Source organism: Microcaecilia unicolor, chromosome 3 (genome assembly GCF_901765095.1).
Source record: "Microcaecilia unicolor chromosome 3, aMicUni1.1, whole genome shotgun sequence".
NCBI classification, from domain to species: Eukaryota; Metazoa; Chordata; class Amphibia; order Gymnophiona; family Siphonopidae; genus Microcaecilia; species Microcaecilia unicolor.
In genome coordinates, this window is record NC_044033.1 from 24104625 (window position 1) to 24127473 (window position 22849).

Consider the following 22849-nt stretch of genomic DNA (forward strand, 5'->3'; position numbering starts at 1 on the left):
TGTTCCACGCGTGGGGTGAGGCGAGGCAGAAAGGGCGGAGCCTGGAGTTGGCGGTGGTGGAGAAGGGTACTGAAAGGAGGGATTTGTCTTGAGAGCGGAGATTACGGGTAGGAACGTAAGGGGAGATGAGGGTTGAGAGGTAAGGAGGGGCTGCAGATCGAGTACATTTGTAGGTTACTGGAAGAACAACCTCTGATAGCAGTATGAATCAGTGTTGTCCTACCGTTTAGATCAGGGGTGGGCAAACTGTGGCCCATGGGCCAAATGCAGCCCAGCATTGAATGTTATGTGGCCTGCGAGAACATGGGAATTATACACAGAAAACACAATTAACCAGAGTTTTGGCGATTTTAAATATTGTATTTCACAAATATTTTCAGAATAGCCACTCTAGCAGTTTGTTTCCATCATTTTTAGTTCAACCTTTACTTATTTATCACAAAAAGTCTATGGAGCTCTGTGCATTCCCAGTACTGACATTAAATAATGTTGTGGCCTGCCTGGGATAGTAGTGACATTCATGCAGCCCTCTGTATAGAAAGGGTGCCCACCCTTGATTTGGATGTTACAGTCAATGTCCAACGAGTATGGAATCAGTTCATACTGGGCTCTGGTTGCTCGGTAGGCGTACCGGATGCTCTCTTTTAAGGTGTGGTACATATCCTAACAGCAATGTTTAACTGATGTAGGCATTTGAATGATATTAAGGGTATCGATTGTAACCAGAAATGTGCATCTGTAAAAGCTGACATATTACAGTTAAAATACTTTTTCTACCTTTGAGCATTTTATTTTGCCATTTGCGTTGATCCCAATGTGTATTTCTTGCTTTCTGGCTTTTTTTTTTTTTTTTTACTGTCATTGCAGGGTCTCTTCTTCATTTAACATTTCTTCTCTGTGTGTTCACTGTTCATTTCTAGAAGTGCTCCCTCTTTCACGTGCAGGACCCAAGAGGTAGGCAGAGCTTTGAAGTCTCACTGCATGGATGAGATGATGCAGGGAGGAGGGATTTAGATTTGTTAGGAATTGGTCAGTATTCTGGGGAAGAAGGAGTTTATTCCAAAAGGATGAACTCCACCTTAACCAGGATGGAATCAGGCTGCTGGCACTAACGCACTCAAGCGAACGTACAGTGGATCAAAAAAAAGGGTCCTCTCACAAAACAACGTTGGGGTTTAATGTTTAACTGCTCAGCGGTTTAGATCCCACGGTTACGTATATGACAGCCTTTTATTTAGTGTTTGTCTTAATATCTCTGTTAGCAGTATTTTGAGCTGTTTACTCATCTGACCAACAAGGTATCTCTTGCATCAGACGTTATTAGACCCCTGAAGCAGGCCTTATGGCCGAAACACGTCACATGTCGGGTCAGTTGTGTAGATTTGAATAAAGACCTTGTTCAGGAAGACACTCATTGTGAGAGGACATTTTTTTTGGATCCACTGTACGTTCGCTTGTCTTTGTTTCTCCTGTGGAGAGATCACCTTCTGTGGGTGTTTGCTTCGTTGGCACTAACGCACTAACATTTAAAAAGGACATAGAGCAGCTTTTAAAGTAAAATTGGGGGGGGGGGGGGGGGGGGAAGCCAACAGTTGCTCGGGAGCACATGGTTCAGAGTGAGGTAGAAGCCTAAAAAATAATAAGATAGGAGAGTTAGAGTGTATAGCACTAAATGAAGAGGTAGATATAATAGGCATCTCAGAGACGTGGTGGAAGGAGGACAATCAATGGGACACTGTGTTATCAGGGTATAAATGATTTCACAGTGATAGGGTGGATCAAATTGGAGGGGGGTGGTTGTGCTATATGTTAGAGGGAATTGAGTCAAACAAAATTAAAAATCTGCATGACACAGACAGGAACATGGAATCATTATGGATAGAAATTCCATATGTGAAGGGAAAGAATATATGTATAGGGCTATACTACGATCGGCCAGGCCAGAACAGACAGATGAAAATATGGCCCAATCTATCCACCCTATCAGATTAACTGCTCACTCGTCCTCCAATCTATCCACCCTCTCAGATTATCTGTTCACTCGTTCTCTAGATTGCTCACTTGTCTTAGATTGTTCTCTTGTCTTTTAGATTGTAAGCTCTTTGAGCAGGGACTGTCCTTCTATGTTTAAATTGTACAGCGCTGCGTAACCCTAGTAGCGCTTTAGAAATGCTAGTTAGTAGTAGTAATATGTTAACAGAAATTAGAAAAGCTAGCAAATTTGGCAACAGTATAATAATGGGTGATTTCAATTATCCCAATATTTATTTATTTATGAATTTTAAACTTTACATTTATGCAAAATACATAAATCATAAAATATACAGAAAAATATAATTACATGAAAAATATTTTTATCCAGGCACTATAAAGTAGATATCAGTTAGTCCACATTAAGAAGATCCAAGAACTAGGAACTTAAGAATTATCCCAATATTAACTGGTTAAATGTCACATCAGGGAGTGCTATGGAGGTAAAATTCCTAGACATAATGAATGACTGCTTCTTGGAGCAACTGGTCCAGGAACCAACAAAAGGGGGAGCTATTTTAGTTCTAATCCTTAGTTGAATGCAAAACTTAGTACAAGAGGTAATAGTGTTGGGTCCACTGGGGAACAGTGATCAAAACATGATCAAATTTGCTTAATAACTTTGCTTAGTCACTAAGGAATCTACAGTGGCGGCGTTTAATATTCGAAAGGGTTACTATGATATGAGGAAAATGGTTTAAAAAAAAAGCTGAAAGGCTCAGCTTCAAAGGTTAGGACTTTAAATTGGGCATGGACGTTGTTTAAAAACACCATTTTGGAAGCCCAGACCAAATATTTTCCATGTATTAATAAATATGGAAAAAAGAGCAAACAGCCAGCATGGTTAAAGGGAGAAGTGAAAGAGGTTATTAGAGCCAAAAGAACATCTTTAAGAATATGGAAGAAAGATCCAAATGAAGAAAACAAGAAGCAGCATAAGCAAAGACAAGTTAGATGCAGAGCATTGATAAAGAAGGCCAAAAGAGAATACGAAGAGAAACTTGCCTCGGAGACAAAAACTCATAGTAATAACTTTTCAGGTTTATCAGAAGCAGAAAGCCTGTGAGGGAAGCAGTGGGACTGTTAGATCATCAAGGAGTAAAAGGAGGACGAGCCATAGTAGAGATGGTGAATTAATTCTTTGCCTCCGTCTTTACTGAAGATGATGTAAGAGATCTACCTGTACCAGAGATGGTTTTTAAGGGTGACGATGCGGATTAACTGAAAGAAATCTTGGTGAAACTGGAAGATGTACTGAGCCAAATTGACAAATTAAAGCGTAGAAAATGACCTGGATTGCATTGTATACAACCTAAGGTACTGAAGAACTCAAAAATGAAATTGCAGATCTGCTGTTAGTGATCTGTAACCTGTCGTTCAAATCATCCATAGTACCTGAAGATTGGAGAATGGCCAATGTAACGTCTACTTTTAAAAATGGATCTGTGGTATTCTGGGATATTACAGACCGATAAGCCTTATGTCAGTGTCAGCCAAAACAGTGGAAACTATTCGATTTCTTTCTATGCCTGTCGGCTTAATTTTATCATGTCAACCTATTCTCTATGTAACACCAACTGTAACTTTTACTCTGGAATGGTGAATGCCATAACGGAACATTGTAAGCCACATTGAGCCTGCAAATAGGTTGGAAAATGTGGGATACAAATGCAACAAATAATAAATATAATAAAGAATAAAATCACTGAACACATAGACAAACATGGTTTAATGGGACAGAGTCAACATGGATTCAGGCAAGGGAAATCTTGCCTCACCAATTTGCTTCATTTCTTTGAAGGTATGAATAAACAGGTTGAAAAAGGTGAGCTGATGATATAGTGTATCTAGATTTTCAGAAAGCATTTGACAAAGTCCGTCATGAAAGACTCCTGAGAAAATTAAAAAGTCGTGGGATACTAGGCAGTGCTCTATTGTAGATTACATAGGGGCTCATTTTCAAAGCACTTAGCCTCCCAAAGTTCCATAGAAACCTATAGAACTTAGCCTCCCAAAGTGCTTTGAAAATATGCCTCATAGTAACATAGTAGATGACGGCAGAAAAAGACCTGCACGGTCCATCCAGTCTGCCCAACAAGACAACTCATGTGTGCTACCTTCCGTGTATACCCTACCTTGACCTGTACCTATGCTCTTCAGGGCACAGACCGTATAAGTCTGCCCAGCACTATCCGATTAGGAATTGGTTGATGGACAGAAAGCAGAGGGTAGGGTTAAATGTCCAATTCTTTCATTGAAGGAGGGTGAACAGTGGAGTGCCCCAAGGATCTATACTGGGACCTGTGCTTTTAACATTTATTAATGATCTGAAAATGGGAATGCCAAGTGAGACGATTAAATTTGCAGACAACACAAAACTATTCATGTTTGTTAGAGGGATGCAAAATAAGACCAAACATAATATTATAATGCCTCTGTATCGCTCCATGGTGCGCTCTCAGCTTGAGTGTTATGGTCAATTCTGGTTGCCATTTCTCAAAAAAGATATAGCGGAAGTAGAAAAGTTTCAAAGACGAGCAACCAAATGATAGAAGGGATGTAACTGCTCCCATATGAGGAAAGCCTAAACAGGTTAGGGCTCTTCAGCTTGGAAAAAAGACAGCTGAGGGGGGAATATGATTGAAGTCTAAAAAAAAATCCTGAGTAGTGTGGAGCGGGTGGAGGTGAATCAATTTTTTTCACTCATTCAAAAAGTACAAAGACCAGGGGACACTCAATGAAATTGCATGGAAATACTTTTAAAACAAATAGGAAGAAATATTTTTCACTCAAAGTTCTTGGAGGAAAAGCCCATAGTCTGTTATTGAGATGGACATTGGGGAAGCCACTGCTTTCCCTGGGACTGGTAGCATGGAATGGTGCTGCTAATTGGATTTCTGTTGGCCATTACCGGAAGCAGGATGTTGGGCTAGATGGACCATTGGTCTGACCCAGTATGGCTATTCTTATGTTCCCCCAGTATGGCTATTCTTATGTTCTAACGCATGCGGATTGTGAAAATGCAGGAAGGCTTTAGGAAGTTAGAAGACTGGGCATCCAAATGGCAGATGAAATTTAATATGGATAAATGCAAAGTGATGCATATTGGGAAGAATAATCCACATCATAGTTAGTTGATGCTAAGATCCTCCTTAGGAGTCAGCACTCATGAAAAAGATCTTGGTGACATAGACAGTACACTGAAATATTCTGTCCAGTGTGTGACAGCGGCCAAAAAAGCAAACAGGATGCTAGGAATTATTAAGAAAGGGATAGAAAATAAGACAGAATATTATATTGCCTTTGTATCGCTCCTTGGTGTCACCACACCTTGAATATTGTGTGCAATTCTGGTTGCCGTATCTTAAAATAGATACAGCAGAATTAGAAAAGGTTCAAAGAAAGGTGACCAAAATGATTAAGGGGTTGGAACTCCTCTCATATGAGGAAAGGCTAAACAGGTTTAGGACTCTTCAGCTTGGAAAAGAGATGGCTGAGGGGGAATATGATTGAGGCCTATAAAAGTAGTGTAGACAGGTAAATATAAATCAATTTTTTTACTCTTTCAAAAAGTACAAAGATTAGAGGACACTCAAGGAAGTTACATGGTACTACTTTTCAAACAAACAGGAGGAAATATGTTTTCATTGAACAAATAGTTAAGCTCTGGAACTCGTTGCCAGAGGATATGGTATCAGCGGTTAGCGTATCTAGGTTTAAAAAAGGTTCGGACAAGTTCCTGGAGGAACAGTCCATAGTCTACTATTGAAATAGATATGGGGAAAGCTACTGTTTGTCCAAAGGATCAGTAGCAGGTACTTGTGACCTGAATTGACCACTGCTTGGAAGCAGGATACTGGGCTAGGTGGACCATTGGTCTGACCCGGAATGGCTATTCTTATGTTTTTATCATCTCTCTGCGTCCTAGTCTTTTTTTCTGTTCAGCATCTGGTCTCTGTGTTCTATTCTCCCTGTGTCTAGTATGGCCCCTGTGTGCCCTATCCTACCCCTTTTCCAGCATCACCCCTCTATTCCCCATCCCATTCCTTTTCCAGCATTGGCTCTTTGTGCCCCCATTTCCCCATTTTACAGTTGCCCCTTGTGTTCCTATCACACCCTTTTCCAGCATTGCTCCTTGGTGTCCCTATGTCATCCTTTCCAGCTGCAGCATTGCTCCTCTGTCCCTATGCTCTCTTCCTGGCCAACGTTCCTTCTCTATGTCCCTGTCCCTTCCCTCTCTTTTCCCTTCTTACTGCACTTCCTCATCCCATCCTGGGGCCAGGCTGCATTCTCTTTGCCACTCTCCTGCCACCCCCTCCCCTCATGGGCCAGCATCTCTCCCTCTTTCCCTCCCTCCTTGGATCTATTGGTTCTTATTGTCTCTTCCTTTAACCCCCCTCCTGTTCTGGTCTCTTTCTTTTTCTCTCTCATTCCCCCTCCCTCTCACCCGCCTGCAGATCTAGCCACATCTAGCAACGTTTCTCTTTCTCCCTCCTTCCTCTGTGCTTCTACCCCTCAACACTGGCTGGGCTGGCACTTGCTGTAGCCCTGTTCCCAAGTCTTTCCAGCGATGCAACATTAAAATTTTATTTTAAATTTATTTTTACACTCGCCCCTTACTGGGTCCTTCTAACTTGCCTGCTGTGGCTGGCAGTGATTAAGACAGGCTGCCTGTGGTCAGCTATGGGATTCTCTCTCTGCAGCTGTCTGACCTACGCAGAAGCAGGAATTGCAACAGAGGAGGTAGCAAGTGGCAGAGGGAAAGTCCCATGGCTGGTCACAGTCTGTCTTAATTGCTGTCAACTGCTGAATAATGAGACACAGTTACCGGCAGGGAAGGAAGAGGAAGAAATACTGGACATGCTGGGGGAGAGAGGTTGGGGAGGCATGGTCCAACTGAGTCTGTGACTGAGTGACGCTGGCAACCTGCTGTTAAGCACATGAGCTACTGGATTGGGCCATGGGGGGGGGGGGGGGAAATGGCTTTTGTATTGCTGGTTTTAAGAGTTTGTCAGCAGATGGCCTGGCCATTCAAAAACCGGGCATGTGGTAGCCAGTGGATCAGTAGCATTGCTGGCTTCTACTGCTCGGCATGAGATGGGGCAACAAAGATCTTGTTGACTAGCAGTTCCAGAAGGTCCCTTGAGCTAGAGCCAGAGAAGAGTAGCATGTCGGTTTCAGTGCCATCTTCCTGTTAGTGCAGCTGCTGGCTGCGGCAGAGGCAGTTTTGGTGGGAATAGCAGCCATTTTTCTACCAGACAGCAAAACTCCCCTTCCTTGTCATCAAGCAGATGCAGCCATTACAGATGGGTTGTGTCCATCAACCAGCAGAGGGAGATAGAGAGCACACTTTTTTCAGTGCCTCATACCAGCTTGCTCCACTGCCTCTCCTTCAGTAATCTCTATCTCCCCTAGCAGAGTGGTTGTAGCATCTTCGAGCTCCATCAAAAATCTGCCTGGAGGTGGCTCCTGGCTTGCCAGTTGTTAGCCGGGGTGTTGGAGGCTACAGCAGCTTCACTTTAAAGGCACATAGGTTCGCCCTTTCCCTGCCTTACCCATACCTCCGTGGATGTGGACACATTGCTTAGCTTTCCCTGTCCTTCCCCACCAACAGTGGATGCAGGCACATAGGTTCGCCCTTTCCCTGCCGTTCCCACTCACTTGAGCCTCCGGAGTTCTATTTACCTCTGCTTTCCTCACAGCGTTAAAAAAAAAAAAAAAAAGGAACAGAGGTTTTTCCTTGCCTTTTCTGTGGGACCGGAGCTGTGATACTCGGTCCAGTGAGGTAAGAGTGTTTTCTGACTCCTCCGGGGTGAGCGATTTGGCGCGAACCGCCATTTTTAATTTTACCGCCGTTTTCAGCGATGGCTGCAAAGAATGTAAAGTGCTGTTCCAAGTGTGGCAAGCGCAGATCAGCAGCGGGGCTCTGTAAATCGTGCTGTACAGACGTTAGAGCCGGCCCGAGCATGGCGAGCGACGATTCTTCGCGCTCTGAGCTGGCAGCAGACGCCATTTTGAATTTACCACATGGTGCGACTTCCGCTGAGATGGAGAGTCCTGAGCCCGGGGGGAGGCCTCGGAGTGAGGCTGATATGAGAGCTACTAGCCTGGCAGAGATCCGGGTGCCCAGGGTGAGTTTTTGTCCCCTGATTTTGTCTTATTAATGCATAAAGCATACATGCTTTAAAGAGCTCTCCCACAAAGCCCTGCAGGGGCCTCTTCTTATGCCCCCCCGGTGGATTCTAGCCTGGGTTATGCCCTCTGAGGCGTTATTCCCTGATAATTGGCAGAATATGAAGTGCAGAAGGGCTCATTCCCCTTCAGAGAGTGCTGCACCTCCATTTTCCCCCCCGTGGTCGGGCTGTGAGGATTCGGAGGACTCTGGCAGGCCTTCATGGTCTGAGGAGCCAGAGTCTGGTGCAGAAGTGACTCAGGATCTAGACGATCCCTCCGCGGTGAGGATTTTCCACCGTGATGAGCTGCCAGCGCTGATTTCTGATACCCTGCAGGCTCTCTCTATTGAGGACCCTGACAGTGGCTCAGCCTCCTCTGTGAATCCTAGGATGGCTAGTACCAAAAAATCTGCTCGAGCCTTTCCTTTGCATGACTCCATCCAAGAGCTTATTTCGGCTCAATGGGCTGACCCCGAGGGACCGTTGAAAGTTTCCAGGGCTATGGGGCAATTATACCCTTTGAGTGAGGAGCATATGGCTCGCTTTGCTATGCCTAAAGTGGATGCCCTAGTCACAGCTGTGACAAAGAGAACTACCCTCCCTGTTGAAGGAGGTGTTGCCCTGAAGGATATTCAAGACCGTAGACTGGAATCAGCACTTAAATGGTCATTTGAACTTGTAGGTCTCACTATTCGGGCGTCTGCATGCAGTTGTTATGCTGCTAGAGCCTGCCTGGCTTGGTTGCAACAGGCAGTGGAACAGCCCGGTGATGGAGCGGAGCCCTTTTCAGATGTGGCTCCGCGGATGGAGTCGGCCTTGTCCTTTCTTGCTGACGCCCTTTATGATATTGTCAGAGCTTCGGTTAAACACATGGCAGTAGCAGTGGCGGCTCGCCGTCTTCTTTGGCTACGGCATTGGGCGGCGGACATGGCCTCTAAGCAAAGGTTGGTGAAGTTGCCCTTTCAAGGCCTTCTGTTTGGTGAGGAGTTGGAGAAAATTGTGAAGGGCCTGGGTGAGGCTAAACCCCAGCGCTGGCCCGAAGATAGGCCTCGGCCTTCCTCTAAGGGTGCGGCGGTCCACTCCTCTTACAGACCTCGCTTCCGTGAAGCTCGAAGGTACTGCCCGGGGCGTTCTGCTGGGTTCACTTCTCGTGCCCGTTTTCAGCAGAGGAATTCCTTTCGCTCGGACAAACGTTCCGCAGCCGCTGGCTCAAGGCCTGGAGTTCAGGGGCGACCCTCTCAATGATGGTGCGCCGGCCCTCTCCTCGAGTCCTGTCATCGAAGGATGTCTTTCCCTCTTTGCCGAGGAGTGGGCCAACGTTTCCTCAGATCAGTGGGTCTTGGACCTGATCAGAGACGGTTACAGAATAGAATTCTACGCTCCTGTAAGAGACGTGTTTGTGGAGTCCTGATGCAGTTCTGCCGCCAAACGGGCGGCGGAAGAGGAGACTTTGCAAGGTCTGATTCAGATAGGGGCCGTGTCCCCGGTACCTCCCGCCGAACACGGCTGCGGCCGCTACTCCATCTACTTTGTGGTGCCGCGAAAAGGAGGGTCTTTTCGCCCTATTCTGGACTTAAAAGAATTAAACAAGTCCCTGAGAGTGCGGCATTTTCACATGGAAACCCTGCGCTCCGTCATTGAGGCGGTACAGCCAGGAGAGTTTCTCACGTCTCTGGACCTGAAAGAAGCTTACTTGCACATTCCAATTTGGCCCCCGCACCAGAAGTTTCTGAGGTTTGCGGTGATGGGAAAGCATTTCCAGTACCGGGCCTTGCCTTTTGGCCTCGCCACAGCTCCCCGCACCTTTTCGAAGGTTATGGTGGTAGTAGCTGCCTTTCTAAGGCGAGAGGGTATTCGGGTTCACCCGTACCTGGACGACTGGCTCATTCGAGCAAAGTCTGCTGCAGAGAGTCAGCATGTCACAGCCAGAGTGGTCTCAGTACTTCAATCTCTGGGCTGGGTCATCAATTTGGCCAAAAGTCACCTGACCCCCTCGCAGTCTCTAGAATATTTGGGGGCCAGGTTCGACCCAGCCTCGGGGTATGTGTACCTACCCGAGCAAAGGCGGTGCAAGCTTCAGAATCAGGTCCGTCTGCTCCTGAGGATGCCCCGCCCGCGAGCTTGGGACATTGTCCAGCTGCTTGGATCGATGACGGCCACCATGGAACTGGTGCCCTGGGCGAGAGCGCACCTGAGACCTCTACAGTATGCTCTACTCCAAGGATGGTCTCCAGTATCTCAGGATTATCAATGCAGACTCTTGGCTCCCTGCGGCCCGACTCAGCATGGAGTGGTGGCTCTCAGACAGCATGCTGCAGCGAGGAATGCCGCTGGCACTCCCCGATTGGTGCCTAGTGGTGACAGATGCCAGCCTGAAAGGCTGGGGCGCACATTGCAAGGGGAAGCATGCCCAGGGTCTATGGACACCCGAGGAGTCGGAGTGGTCCATCAACCGCCTAGAGTTGAAAGCGGTGTTTCAGGCGCTTCTGGCCTTTGAAGTGACCCTGGAAGGATTGGCTGTCAGAGTGATGTCGGACAACACGACAGCAGTGTCCTACATAAATCGACAAGGCGGCACTCAGTGCAGAGCTCTAGCCGCGCAGGCCGAACTGATTTGCCACTGGGCTGAGCTGCATCTACAGTTTCTGTCGGCAGCTCACATTGTAGGTCAGAGCAACGTGCAAGCCGATTATCTAAGCAGCATCAGATCGATCCAGCGGAGTGGGAACTTGCAGACGAAGTATTCCTGCAGATATGTGCCAAGTGGGGCAACCCCGTGATGGATCTAATGGCGACAAGCACCAATGCCAAAGTCCTGTGCTTCTTCAGCAGACGGAGAGATCCTCGCTCGGCGGGGTTGATGCCTTGGCTCAACCTTGGCCTCCGGGCCTACTGTATGTGTTCCCTCCGTGGCCCTTGATAGGGCGAGTGCTCCTGCGGATTCGGCTGCATCCAGGAGAAGTGGTTCTCGTCGCCCCGGATTGGCCCAGGAGGCCTTGGTATGCGGACCTCCGACAGATGCTCGTAGAGGATCCCCTTCAGTTACCTCTGGTTCCCAACCTGTTGTCACAGGGTCCGGTGACCATGGAGGACGCCGGCTGATTTGGTCTTATGGCCTGGCGATTGAGAGGGCGCAATTGAGAGACAAAGGCTATTCCAATAAAGTAATTACCACTCTCTCCTGCAAGCCCGCAAGCGTTCCACTTCTGTGGCTTATGCCAGGATTTGGCACCAGTTTGAAGTCTGGTGTGCTTCTAAAGAGATCACACCCCTGCGGGCTCCTGTCTCGCCGATTCTGGACTTTTTGCAGGATGGTGTACAAAAAGGCTTGGCCTATAATTCCCTTCGGGTGCAAGTGGCAGCGTTGGCCTCCCTGCGTGGCAAGGTTGAAGGCGTGTCTTTAGCTGCTCATCCAGATGTGGCACGGTTTCTTAGAGGGGTGCTTCGGCTCCTTCCTCCCGTGCGTGCACCTTGTCCAGCGTGGAACCTGGGGCTAGTGCTGAAAGCCCTTCAGGGTGCTCCCTTTGAACCGCTTCAGTGTGCTTCAGAGAAAGATTTGACACTGAAGGCAGTCTTTTTAGTGGCCATTACTTCGGCGAGACGGGTGTCAGAGCTCCAGGTGCTGTCCTGTAGAGACCCTTTTCTGCAGTTTTCGGAGTCCGGGGTCACGGTTCGGACCGTGCCTTCCTTCTTGCCTAAGGTGGTTTCAGCGTTTCACCTAAACCAATCTATTTTCTTGCCCTCCTTTGTCAAGGAGGAGTTTCCAGAATCTTTTGGGCAATTGCACCTGTTGGACGTGCGCAGGACTCTGTTGCAGTATCTGCGAGTTATTAACTCTTTCAGGACCTCTGATCATCTGTTTGTTTTGCTATCAGGGCCTCGCAGAGGGTCTCCAGTGTCTAAAGCCACTATTGCCTGCTGGCTTAAAGAATCTATCTTTTCAGCTTATTTGCTTGCCGGCTGGCCTCCGCCTGATGCCTTTAAGGCGCATTCCACTAGAGGAATTTCCTCTTGTTGGGCTGAAACTGGAGCACTCTCTCTTCAACAGATTTGTAGTGCAGCAACATGGGCTTCTAAGCTCTCTTTTGCCCGACATTACAGGCTGGATGTGGCTGCCAGGAGGGACGCACATTTTGGAGCGCAAGTGCTGGCGCGTGGTGTGGCTTGTTCCCGCCCTATCTAGGGATTGCTTTGATACATCCCATCTGTAATGGCTGCATCTGCTTGATGACAAGGAAGGGAAAATTAGGTTCTTACCGTGATAATTTTCTTTCCTTTAGTCATAGCAGATGCAGCCATGATCCCTCCCTGTCTGATTGCTATCTGCTGTAAATCTATTTCAGGTTCTGTTCATGTTTCCTGGAGATTCCGTCCTTGGGAGAAAGTCGGAAACAGTCTTCAAGATTCTTGTTCAATTAAAGGAGGATGACTTAATTCTCTCCAGTTTCATGTTTTGGAGGATGAGTTTATTCCCTCCGGGAGGATGAGTTTATTCCCTCCAGTTATGTCTCAGTGGAGGATGAGTTTATGCCCTCCGGGAGGATGTTTCATTCCCTCCATTCTGAGTTAATGCCCTTTGTTGTAGGGCCATCGTTCGCTGTGAGGAAAGCTCATGTTATTCCCATTGCGGTTTGCTATACGGCGGTAAAATTAAAAATGGCGGTTCGCGCCAAATCGCCCCGATCGCGGGCCCACCCCGGAGGAGTCAGAAAACACTCTTACCTCACTGGACCGAGTATCACAGCTCCGGTCCCACAGAAAAGGCAAGGAAAAACCTCTGTTCCTTTTTTTTTTTTTTAACGCTGTGAGGAAAGCAGAGGTAAATAGAACTCCGGAGGCTCCAGTGAGTGGGAACGGCAGGGAAAGGGCGAACCTATGTGCCTGCATCCACTGTTGGTGGGGAAGGACAGGGAAAGCTAAGCAATGTGTCCACATCCACGGAGGTATGGGTAAGGCAGGGAAAGGGCGAACCTATGTGCCTTTAAAGTGAAGCTGCTATAGCCTCCAACACCCCGGCTAACAACTGGCAAGCCAGGAGCCACCTCCAGGCAGATTTTTGATGGAGCTCGAAGATGCTACAACCACTCTGCTAGGGGAGATAGAGATTACTGAAGGAGAGGCAGTGGAGCAAGCTGGTATGAGGCACTGAAAAAAGTGTGCTCTCTATCTCCCTCTGCTGGTTGATGGACATAACCCATCTGTAATGGCTGCATCTGCTATGACTAAAGGAAAGAAAATTATCACGGTAAGAACCTAATTTTCCCATGGTCTGAAGCAGGTCATTCAGACTGTTCATGCAACCAATGAGTGTCTAATGCCTTTCTTTGAGAAGGGGGCCGCAGTGTTATGAGGCTCTTGCTGACTGCTTGAGGAGAACTCTTTTAGACTTTTGGGCTTAATCTCAGGGCAACTCAGGAAGGCTTGTGGGTCATAGGGGCTGATTAATAGTCTGGAACCCTCTAGGTTCAGCCTGTGGGGCCAAGAGGCCCAGATGCTGAGGGAAGGATCAGACTTGGAGAGGGCTCCAATCCTGCCTGCGTCTGTGGGGTAGGAGGGCATGGGTAAGAGTGGTTCTCTTTGGGGTGGGGGGCACGCATTGCCTGACTCATCCAGGCTCTTCATGAGGAAGTTGACTCAGTGGTCTTAGTTTTTTGTCCCTTAAGGCCTTGAAGCTCTGGGATTATCTTTATCTATTAGGCAGTGATCTTGGAGGTAATGTTGTGGGCTAGAGCATTCATGAAACCTTCTCAGTGAGCTTTCTCGTATTGCTGATTCTCCAAATCTCAGGGTTTCAGTGTCAGGCTTCCTCTCTCCAGTTCAAAGTACTTAGACTTACAAAGTTCCATGGGTTACTATGTTCTATGTACTATGATGAACAGAGGATAGATTTACATCCGTTTTAGCTCCAATAGACGGTTATATAGTCTAGGAGCTCTGTGAGGCTCTTTTTTCCTCCTTTAAAAATAAAAATAAATTTATAATTAATAGAATAAACTATAATCACTGATTTTTGCACCATTTTCGGCACTGTTGAGTGGAAAAGGCAGTATTGAGGTATTAATTTTTTAAGTGATTTTTCCACACCCTATTAGTTGGTATTTAATGGTTATGTCTTACTCTGCCCATAGAATGCCCTCGACATAGCCGACTTGAAGTTTGACGCTGAATGGTTATTTTCAGCGGCACTAACCGGTTAAGTGCCGCTGAAAGTGACCAGATAGCTGCAACCAGCCATTTAACTCACTTTTAATATTGGCCAGTATGTGTATAAATTGCGACTCTGCCTGTTCCCTGCCCAAACTGTGCCCCTGAATATGCCTACATGTGGGTTGCATAAAAAATACCTGCCAGTTTGTATGCATGTAAACTCAGGGGTAATTTCTATGTTTGTAAACTTCGGTAATTTAATAAAAACCTTTTTATGTGCGTAAAATGGTCTTTGAGCTAAAATAAATCTTTTATAGAATTCCTCCTTAATGTCTAAGCACATTCACTTAATCTACTTTTGTGGCTGTGTCTTCAGAAAATGTGTGTTACAGATAAACAACTTTGGGGCCCTTCTACTAATGCTTAGCGTGCGCTAACAAACATTAGTGCACACTAGAGAAAGGGAATGGGAAATGGGGCTTGATATATACCACCTTTCTGTGGTTTTTGCAACTACATTCAAAGTGGTTTGCATAGTATATGTGGAGGAGTGGCCTAGTGGTTAGGGTGGTGGACTTTGGTCCTGGGGAACTGAGGAACTGAGTTCGATTCCCACTTCAGGCACAGGCAGCTCCTTTTGACTCTGGGCAAGTCACTTAACCCTCCATTGCCCCATGTAAGCCACATTGAGCCTGCCATGAATGGGAAAGTGTGGGGTACAAATGTAACAAAAAAAAAAAATATATATATACAGGTACTTATTTGTACCTGGGGCAGTGGAGGGTTAAGTGACTTGCCCCGAGTCAGAAGGAGCTGCAGTGGGCATCGAACCTAGTTCCCCAGGATCAAAGTCCACTGCACTAACCACTAGGCTACTCCTTTACTAGCAACGTTCCATGTAGAAGCCTGCCCTTGCAGATCAGCAATGCGTACGTGCAGGACGTCAGACTCACAGAAACAGAAGCCTGCGCTGCCGTGTTGCTGTTCTGTAAGGGCAGGCTTCTACATGGAATGTTGCTAGTGGAATAACAACATTAACATTCCATGTAGAATCTCAAATAGTAGCAACAGAATCTCTTAGCAACATTCCATGCAGAATCTCAAATAGGGAAAGGGAACTGGGACTTGATATACCGCCTTTCTGAGGTTTTTGCAACTACATTCAAAGCGGTTTACATATATTCAGGTACTTATTTTGTACCAGGGGCAACGGAGGGTTAAATGACTTGCCCAGAGTCAGAAGGAGCTGCAGTGAGCATCGAACCCAGTTCCCCAGGATCAAAGTCTGCTGCACTAATCACTAAATGCTGTGTGTCCTATTTTATACTTACTGGGCCACTTGGCACTTAGTGCACCCTAACGTCTGTTAGCATGCGCTAAGCTTTAGCAAAAGGACCCTTTTGTTTTTCATCTGTTTAGTCACGTTCAGTACTCATTTTCCAAAACTTCAACAGCTCATTAAGCTGATGATAGATAACATTTTAAGCAATATATTTTCAATTTTTACTTCGTAGACTGCCAGTGGCAATGTGGAAGCAAAAGTAGTATGCTATTACAGACGACGGGATATTTCCAACAGCCTCATAATGCTAGCAGACAAACATTCTAGTAAGTATGTGTGTTTATTCACTATTGATTAAGTAAAGTTTTCATATTTCTTATGGAAAGTAGCTTTTTCATGTCTATTGTCTCTCTGATTCAGATATGAAGAATAGTTTTCTAAGCAGACATTGAATTTGTGGTTTCAAAAATTGAGTCTTTCTTTCTTTCTCAAGATTAACTTGCTACAGGCTAGTACAATAAATAACACATGAAAGAAAAAATAAAAAAAGGAAAAGAGAATAATTCTCTCAATCTGTTTAGCCTGTGACCTCACTAGTTCATAAATAAAAATATGAAGTGTAAGAAAAAAAAAAGAAGCAAAAACCATTCCCAAAAATAGAAAAGACAAAGACATGAAGACTTGGTACCTAAATTTAACAAATCAAGTAGAGCCATTAACCTCAACATTAGACACCCTAATAGGATACAAATCATTTGTCTCTGGGAATCAGAAATACTGAGGCTCTGTTTCTGGGAAGAACCTTATCATATGATTTGCTGTCTTCTTTTTGTATAGTTCAGTGGGTAGTTCCTATTTGTATACAATTCGAAATTGGGAGTTATTCTTGATTTTCAGCTTACAGTGAAGGCTCAAATTCTATCTTTAGCTCTGCCCTATTTGTAATTTGAGACCTTTCTTATCAGCTGAACATTTTTGTGCCGTCATCCAGGTTTTGGTAATATTGCACCTAGATTATTGCTGTGGCTTTATTTAGGTCTTTCTCAGTGTTCTCCACACACCCTTCAGCATGTTCAGAATGCAGCGGCTTGAATTATAAGTGGAGATAGCTGTTTTCTTATGGTCTACTCCACCGTTCTGGGAGGCAGGGATAGTGCGGGGCAGACTTGTACGGTCTGTGCCAGAGCCGGTGGTGGGAGGCAGGGATAGTGCTGGGCAGACTTATACAGTCTGTACCAGAGCCGCTGGTGGGAGGCGGGGCTGGTGGTTGGGAGGCAGGGATAGTGCTGGGCAGACTTATACGGTCTGTGCCAGAGCCAGTGGTGGGAGGCAGGGATAGTGCTGTGCAGACTTATACAGTCTGTACCAGAGCCGCTGGTGGGAGGCGGGGCTGGTGGTTGGGAGGCGGGGATAGTGCTGGGCAGACTTATACGGTCTGTGCCAGAGCCGGTGGTGGGAGGCGGGACTGGAGGTTGGGAGGCGGGGTTAGTGCTGGACAGACTTGTACGGTCTGTGCCAGAGCCGGTGGTTGGGAGGTGGGGCTGGTGGTTGGGAGGTGGGGATAGTGCTGGGCAGACTTATACAGTCTGTACCAGAGCCGCTGGTGGGAGGCGGGGCTGGTGGTTGGGAGGCGAGGATATTGCGGGGCAGACTTATACGGTCTGTGCCCTGAAAAGGACAGGTACAAATCAAGGTAAGGTATACACAAAAAGTAGCACATATGAGTTTATCTTGTTGGGCAGACTGGATGGACCGTGCAGGTCTTTTTCTGCCGTCATCTACTATGTTACTATGTTCTGCACAAAGGAGTGTTATCCATTCCTACTAGCAGGTGGAGGTAGGAAAAAAATGAATTCTGCCAGTGACATCGGTATGAGCTGTGGTGCTCCCTTGTCAGTATTTTTCTTTACCTTTAGCAGGTGGTAGGTCGTGCTGACGGTGCTCCTGTCCCTGACCTATCTCCCCACTCTGCTGGCTTAAACCGCACAACGTGGTTGAGTCTAACGGCAGCTTCGAGGTCACAGTCTCAGGACTGTACTTGGTTGAGCTCGGAAATTTGCTCTGCAGCCCCCAGTTGCACTTAGTGACAATGTGTGGAGCTTTGGCTTGGTCCTGTGGGGCCTTGCCCGAGGGGTGCGGGTCCCCAATCCCACCTATTATTCCAAAGACAATTAACATGAGAGACCATCTGGTTCCAAAAAGACAATATCTGTGGACATCTCCAAAACATATGTTCCAAAGTATCAGGTTCCTGAGAACACTTCGGACACTCTGCCCTTAGTCTTAAAGTAGCTAAATATGCTCTATGTGGAGAGACATAAAGGCGGAAATAAAACTGATATTGCAAATCATCGTGCAGAGCATCCAAGGTTACGGTATACCTCTGAAGGATAGAGTGTTTAAATTGTTCTTCAGTAATGGAGATACCCAAATCCAGATTCCATTTGGTGAGATAATCCCTATTAGGCAGTTGTTCAACTAAATCTTGAAACTGTCTATGGAAGCATCGTAGGGGGACTAGTAATTGTGCATCTAACCAATACGCCTCCATATAGGCTTTGTGAGAGGACGAGGAAAGCGCCCCTGCTGGCAATGAAGCCACTTAATGGCTCAACTGGTAATATTGGAAATATACCTCTGGACCTAATTCTCTCCGCAAATCTGTCAAGGACTTCAAATGTCCATTGTCGTTCACCACATTGTGACACCTATTGCCTGAACGCTCCTTCAGAAAATCCCGGAGGGAATGCTTAATTTCCAACCAATGGGAGGAAGGGTATCACCCGTAAATCCTGACCCAACGTTCTACCCACCCTTCTCCATACCTTTCGAAGTAGTGAATAAAATAGAGAATGTGTTGCATGTGAACTCCAGTGTAGTGTGTCTGTATGTAATAGGAAACTAAAATGCCAGGGGGCTTCCAGACCAACCTCTGCTTCTTGTACGGAAAAGTAAGACGTACCACGAAACCAGTCTGCCACATGCTTCATGCCACTCACTAAAGCTAATAATTGAATATCTAATAGTCCCATTCCTTCCTTAGCACGAGGCTTGTATAGGACAGAAAAAGGCAATCACGCTCTCTTTCCCTGCCACAGAATTCGCGAAAGTAAGCGATTTGATTTTTTTTTTCGTGGGATGGAGAGAGTGTTGTTGGTAACATTTGGATAACTTACAAAGTGATGATTTGTTCCACCAAAGCTACCAGAACATGATGCCAAATTTGTAACCTATGGGCTAACTGTGCCACTAAAGGATCAAAGTTTATAACGTAAGGAGTGGAGGAGTGGCCTAGTGGTTAGGGTGGTGGACTTTGGTCCTGAGGAACTGAGTTCGATTCCCAATTTAGGTACAGGCAGCTCCTTGTGACTCTGGGCAAGTCACTTAACCCTCCATTGCCCCATGTAAGCCGCATTGAGCCTGCCATGAGTGGGAAAGCGCGGGGTACAAATGTAACAAAAAAAAGGAGGGGCATAATCGAACGGGGATGACCATCTCCAAGGACGGTGCAGTGAAGGGGCGGGGCATCCCGTATTATCGAAACAAGATGAGCGTCCATCTTTCGTTTCGATAATACGGCCGGGGACGCCTAAATTTCAACATTTCGGTCGACCTAAGAGATGGTCGCCCTAAATGTTGAGATGGTCGACCTTAGAGATGGGCGACCTCGGTTTTCACCAATAATGGAAACCGAAGACGCCCATCTCAAAAACGACCAAATCCAAGCCATTTGGTCATGGGAGGAGCCAGCATTCGTAGTGCACTGGTCCCCCTCACATGCTAGGACACCAACCGGGCACCCTAGGGGGCACTGCAGTGGACTTCAGAAATTACTCCCAGGTGCATAGCTCCCTTACCTTGTGTGCTGAGCCCCTCAAAAACCCACTCCCCACAACTGTACACCACTACCACAGCCCTTAGGGATGAAGGGGGGCACCTAGATGTGGGTACGGTGTGGGTTTCAGGTGGGTTTTGGAGGGCTCACATTTACCACCACAAGTGTAACAGGTAGTGGGGGATGGGCCTGGGTCCGCCTGCTTTAAGTGCACTGCACCCACTAAAAACTGCTCCACGGACCTGCATACTACTGTCATGGAGCTGGGTATGACATTTGAGGCTGGCATAGAGGCTGGAAAAAAATGTTTAAATTTTTTATTTTTTTTTGGGTAGGAGGGGGTTGGTGACCTACTACTACTATTTAGCATTTCTATAGCGCTACAAGGCGTACGCAGCGCTGCACAAACATGGGGGAGTAAGGGGAGGTCATCCCTGATTCCCTCCAGTGGTCATCTGGTCAGTTCGGGCACCTTTTCGAGGCTTGGTCGTCAAAGAAAATGGACCAAGTAAAGTCACCCAAATGCTCGTCAGGGATGCCCTTCTTTTTTCCATTATCGGCCGAGGACGCCCATCTGTTAAGCACGCCCCCGTCCCGCCTTCGGTACGCTGCCGACACGCCCCCGGGAACTTTGGTCGTCCCCGCGACGGAAAGCAGTTGAGGACGCCCAAAATCGGCTTTCGATTATGCCGATTTGGGCGACCCTGAGAGAAGGATGCCCATCTCCCGATTTGTGTCAAAAGATGGGCGCCCTTCTCTTTCGAAAATGCCCATGATAGTCACTTCAAATCCTGGGGGATTACAATACCAAGATATGTAATAGCCTCTTTAGCCCACTTCAAGGGAAAAGTAGTTTTCCAGAGAAGACAAACATTGTCTGCAGGGGAAGGGCAAATGATTTATCTAGATTTAAAGTAAATCCCTAGAAAAAAAAACTAATTCATGTAGCACACCTAACACTCCGGGTTAAGGAGGGCAGCGGATCTGACAATGTGAGCAACAAATCATCTGCATATGCAAGAACCTTAAGTTCCCTCGTCCCTAATGTGGATATTTACTGTATAACTACTTGTTATAAAATCTTGAGTAATAAAAAAAAAAAATAAAGAAACCCCAAAGCTCCAGGATGTAGGTAAATATCACATTTACCATCCTTAGTGGAGTCTCAGTTTTATCACAGGTGTCAGCCTGAAACCCCAGGACCTCAGGAAATTCCTAAATTGGAAAAGACATCATATTTATTCTCCCCAGAATTTATCTTTCAGGAGCGCCGGTCTCTTATTAAATTGAGTTCTGAATCATCTATTGTCGTTAGGCGTGCAGATAAAGGGTGAGCTAGTTCTTAATAAGAATGATTATATGCAAGAAATATTTTGTCAACTTTTTGATACTACAATATTGAAAAAAAACTAGACACTAATCCGACCGCTTTTTTGTTAGATTTGATTAAAAGAATTACAGATAAGGCATTAACCCTTGCTTTTCTCTCCAGAAATGAATACAAGTTTCTATATTTTTCATGCTGCCAGGGTACCCGGTGAAAAGAAACTGGTCAAAAGAAACCAGACAAAGAAGTTCCAAACCAAAAAAGTTCCCGACATAAAAGTCCCAGACAAAATAGACTCCTGACAAAGGGGCTTGATGAAATAGATTTATTTTTGAATGGTATGAATTTCAACGGTAAATTACTGAGAAAGTCCATGGCTTGTCACTTGAAAGTCCTGGCACCTGCCTACGGCATGACTTCACTATCCACACTTGGTATCTAGTGAGAATCATAAATCTGCTTGAAAACATAATCCAGCTTGATTAACAGTCTGTTTTGTCTTGGGTTCCTTTTGTTGTGGGTTTTTTTGGGGTCAGTTTTTTTTTGTCATGGTCTGTTTTGTTTGTAGTCTGTTTTGTCGTTTTTTTTTTTGTCGGGGTTTCTTTTGGTACGGTCTATTATAACGGGGTGCCGCTGCCAGATTACCAATTTTTTACATTTTACCTGAATTACTTAAGAGACTTCAGAATCCTCCTGGTCATCCTATTTCTGCTCGCAATTCCCTTTTAGAGAGGATCTGCAAATACGTGGATTGTTTTTTATCTCCTTTAGTTGCTAATATTTCCTCTTATAGAAAAGATACAACTCAATTTTTGAATGATAGGGGAACTTTCAGACAACATCATACTGGTAACTCTGGATGCGCAGTCCCTTTATACTGCTATTCCACAATTAGAAGCAGTAGACGTGGTTTCTGAAGTACTGGAGACTCATGCTTGTCCATGACAAGTCCCTACCGAATTCTTAGTAAATCTGACTACCGTTGCTTTGACTAATAATCTTTTTTTATTTAGTGATGGTATTTATCTCAAATTATCCAGGGTTGCCATGCAGATATCTTGCCCCATTCTATTGCCATCTTATATATGGCGGACTTTGAGAAGCGTTGGGTATATACGTCAGGTTTTCTTAATATGTCAAATGTTGGTGGAGATATATAGATGACGTTTTTGTTCTTTGGACTGGTACTAGAGTTTTGTTAAAGAACTTAATTGTTATCATTGCACTATAACATCTATATATATAAAGCAGACGCATGTTTGTTTGTTCGTGTCCAAAGTCCTTTGACCCCTGAAGAGCTACGTCCACCAAACCTGGCGTGTAGACTCTATCTGTCGCTGTTGAGGTTATTGTATAGTTTGAAGCGATTCAATTCACGGGGGCACTCAGGGGAGGGGGAGCAATACCTCTATCCATTAAATGAATAGGCTGCAGGTCGGAAAGTTGTTTCTTGCTGTTGCTAAACAACAAACTGCTTGGGACAGGGTGAGGGTTCAGAGACTGGTGGGGAGATACACGGATAGCAGCTGTCCCTCTCTCATTCTCTAATACCCTCTTCCCTAACAATTTCAGTACAAGGAAGGTTCAGAGACTGGTGGGAACAGGGTAGGAGGAAGTATTGGGGTCAGGTTGGGAAGTGTTTGTATGTGTGTATGAATTCACTACCCTCTCCCAAGTCCATGAGATGAGACAGACAATGAAGCGACAAACTAAGGGGTTGGGAGACTGTGGCAGAGGCTGCTTGGGACAGGGTGAGGACTCAGAGACTGTTGGGGAGAAATACAGACCAACTGTGCATTTGTTTCTCTCTCATTCTCTAATACCCTCTTCCCTAACAATTTCAGTACAAAGGAGGTTCAGAGACTGGTGGGGACAGGGTAGGGAGAAAGTATTGGGGTCAGGCTGGGAAGTGTGTGTGTGCATGAATTCACTACCCTACCAGGGGAACGCTCCTTGAAAAGGGTGGGAAACTGTATTTCAATATGCCCTTGAAAAGAAGGCTCTGTTTTGACAGGCAAATGGTGAAAGCCCAACGGCAGGCACTTGCTAAATTG

At 46.0% G+C, this 22849-nt stretch overlaps 1 protein-coding gene across 1 annotated transcript in view; it reads left to right on the forward strand.

Moving 5' to 3' along the window:
* Positions 1 to 22849, forward strand: part of MTA3 (metastasis associated 1 family member 3) — a 429588-nt gene that overhangs the window by 45541 nt on the left and 361198 nt on the right. Inside the window, 1 exon segment of the mRNA XM_030195789.1 lies at positions 15866 to 15959. Within this exon segment, the coding sequence (XP_030051649.1) occupies positions 15866 to 15959 (94 nt within the window).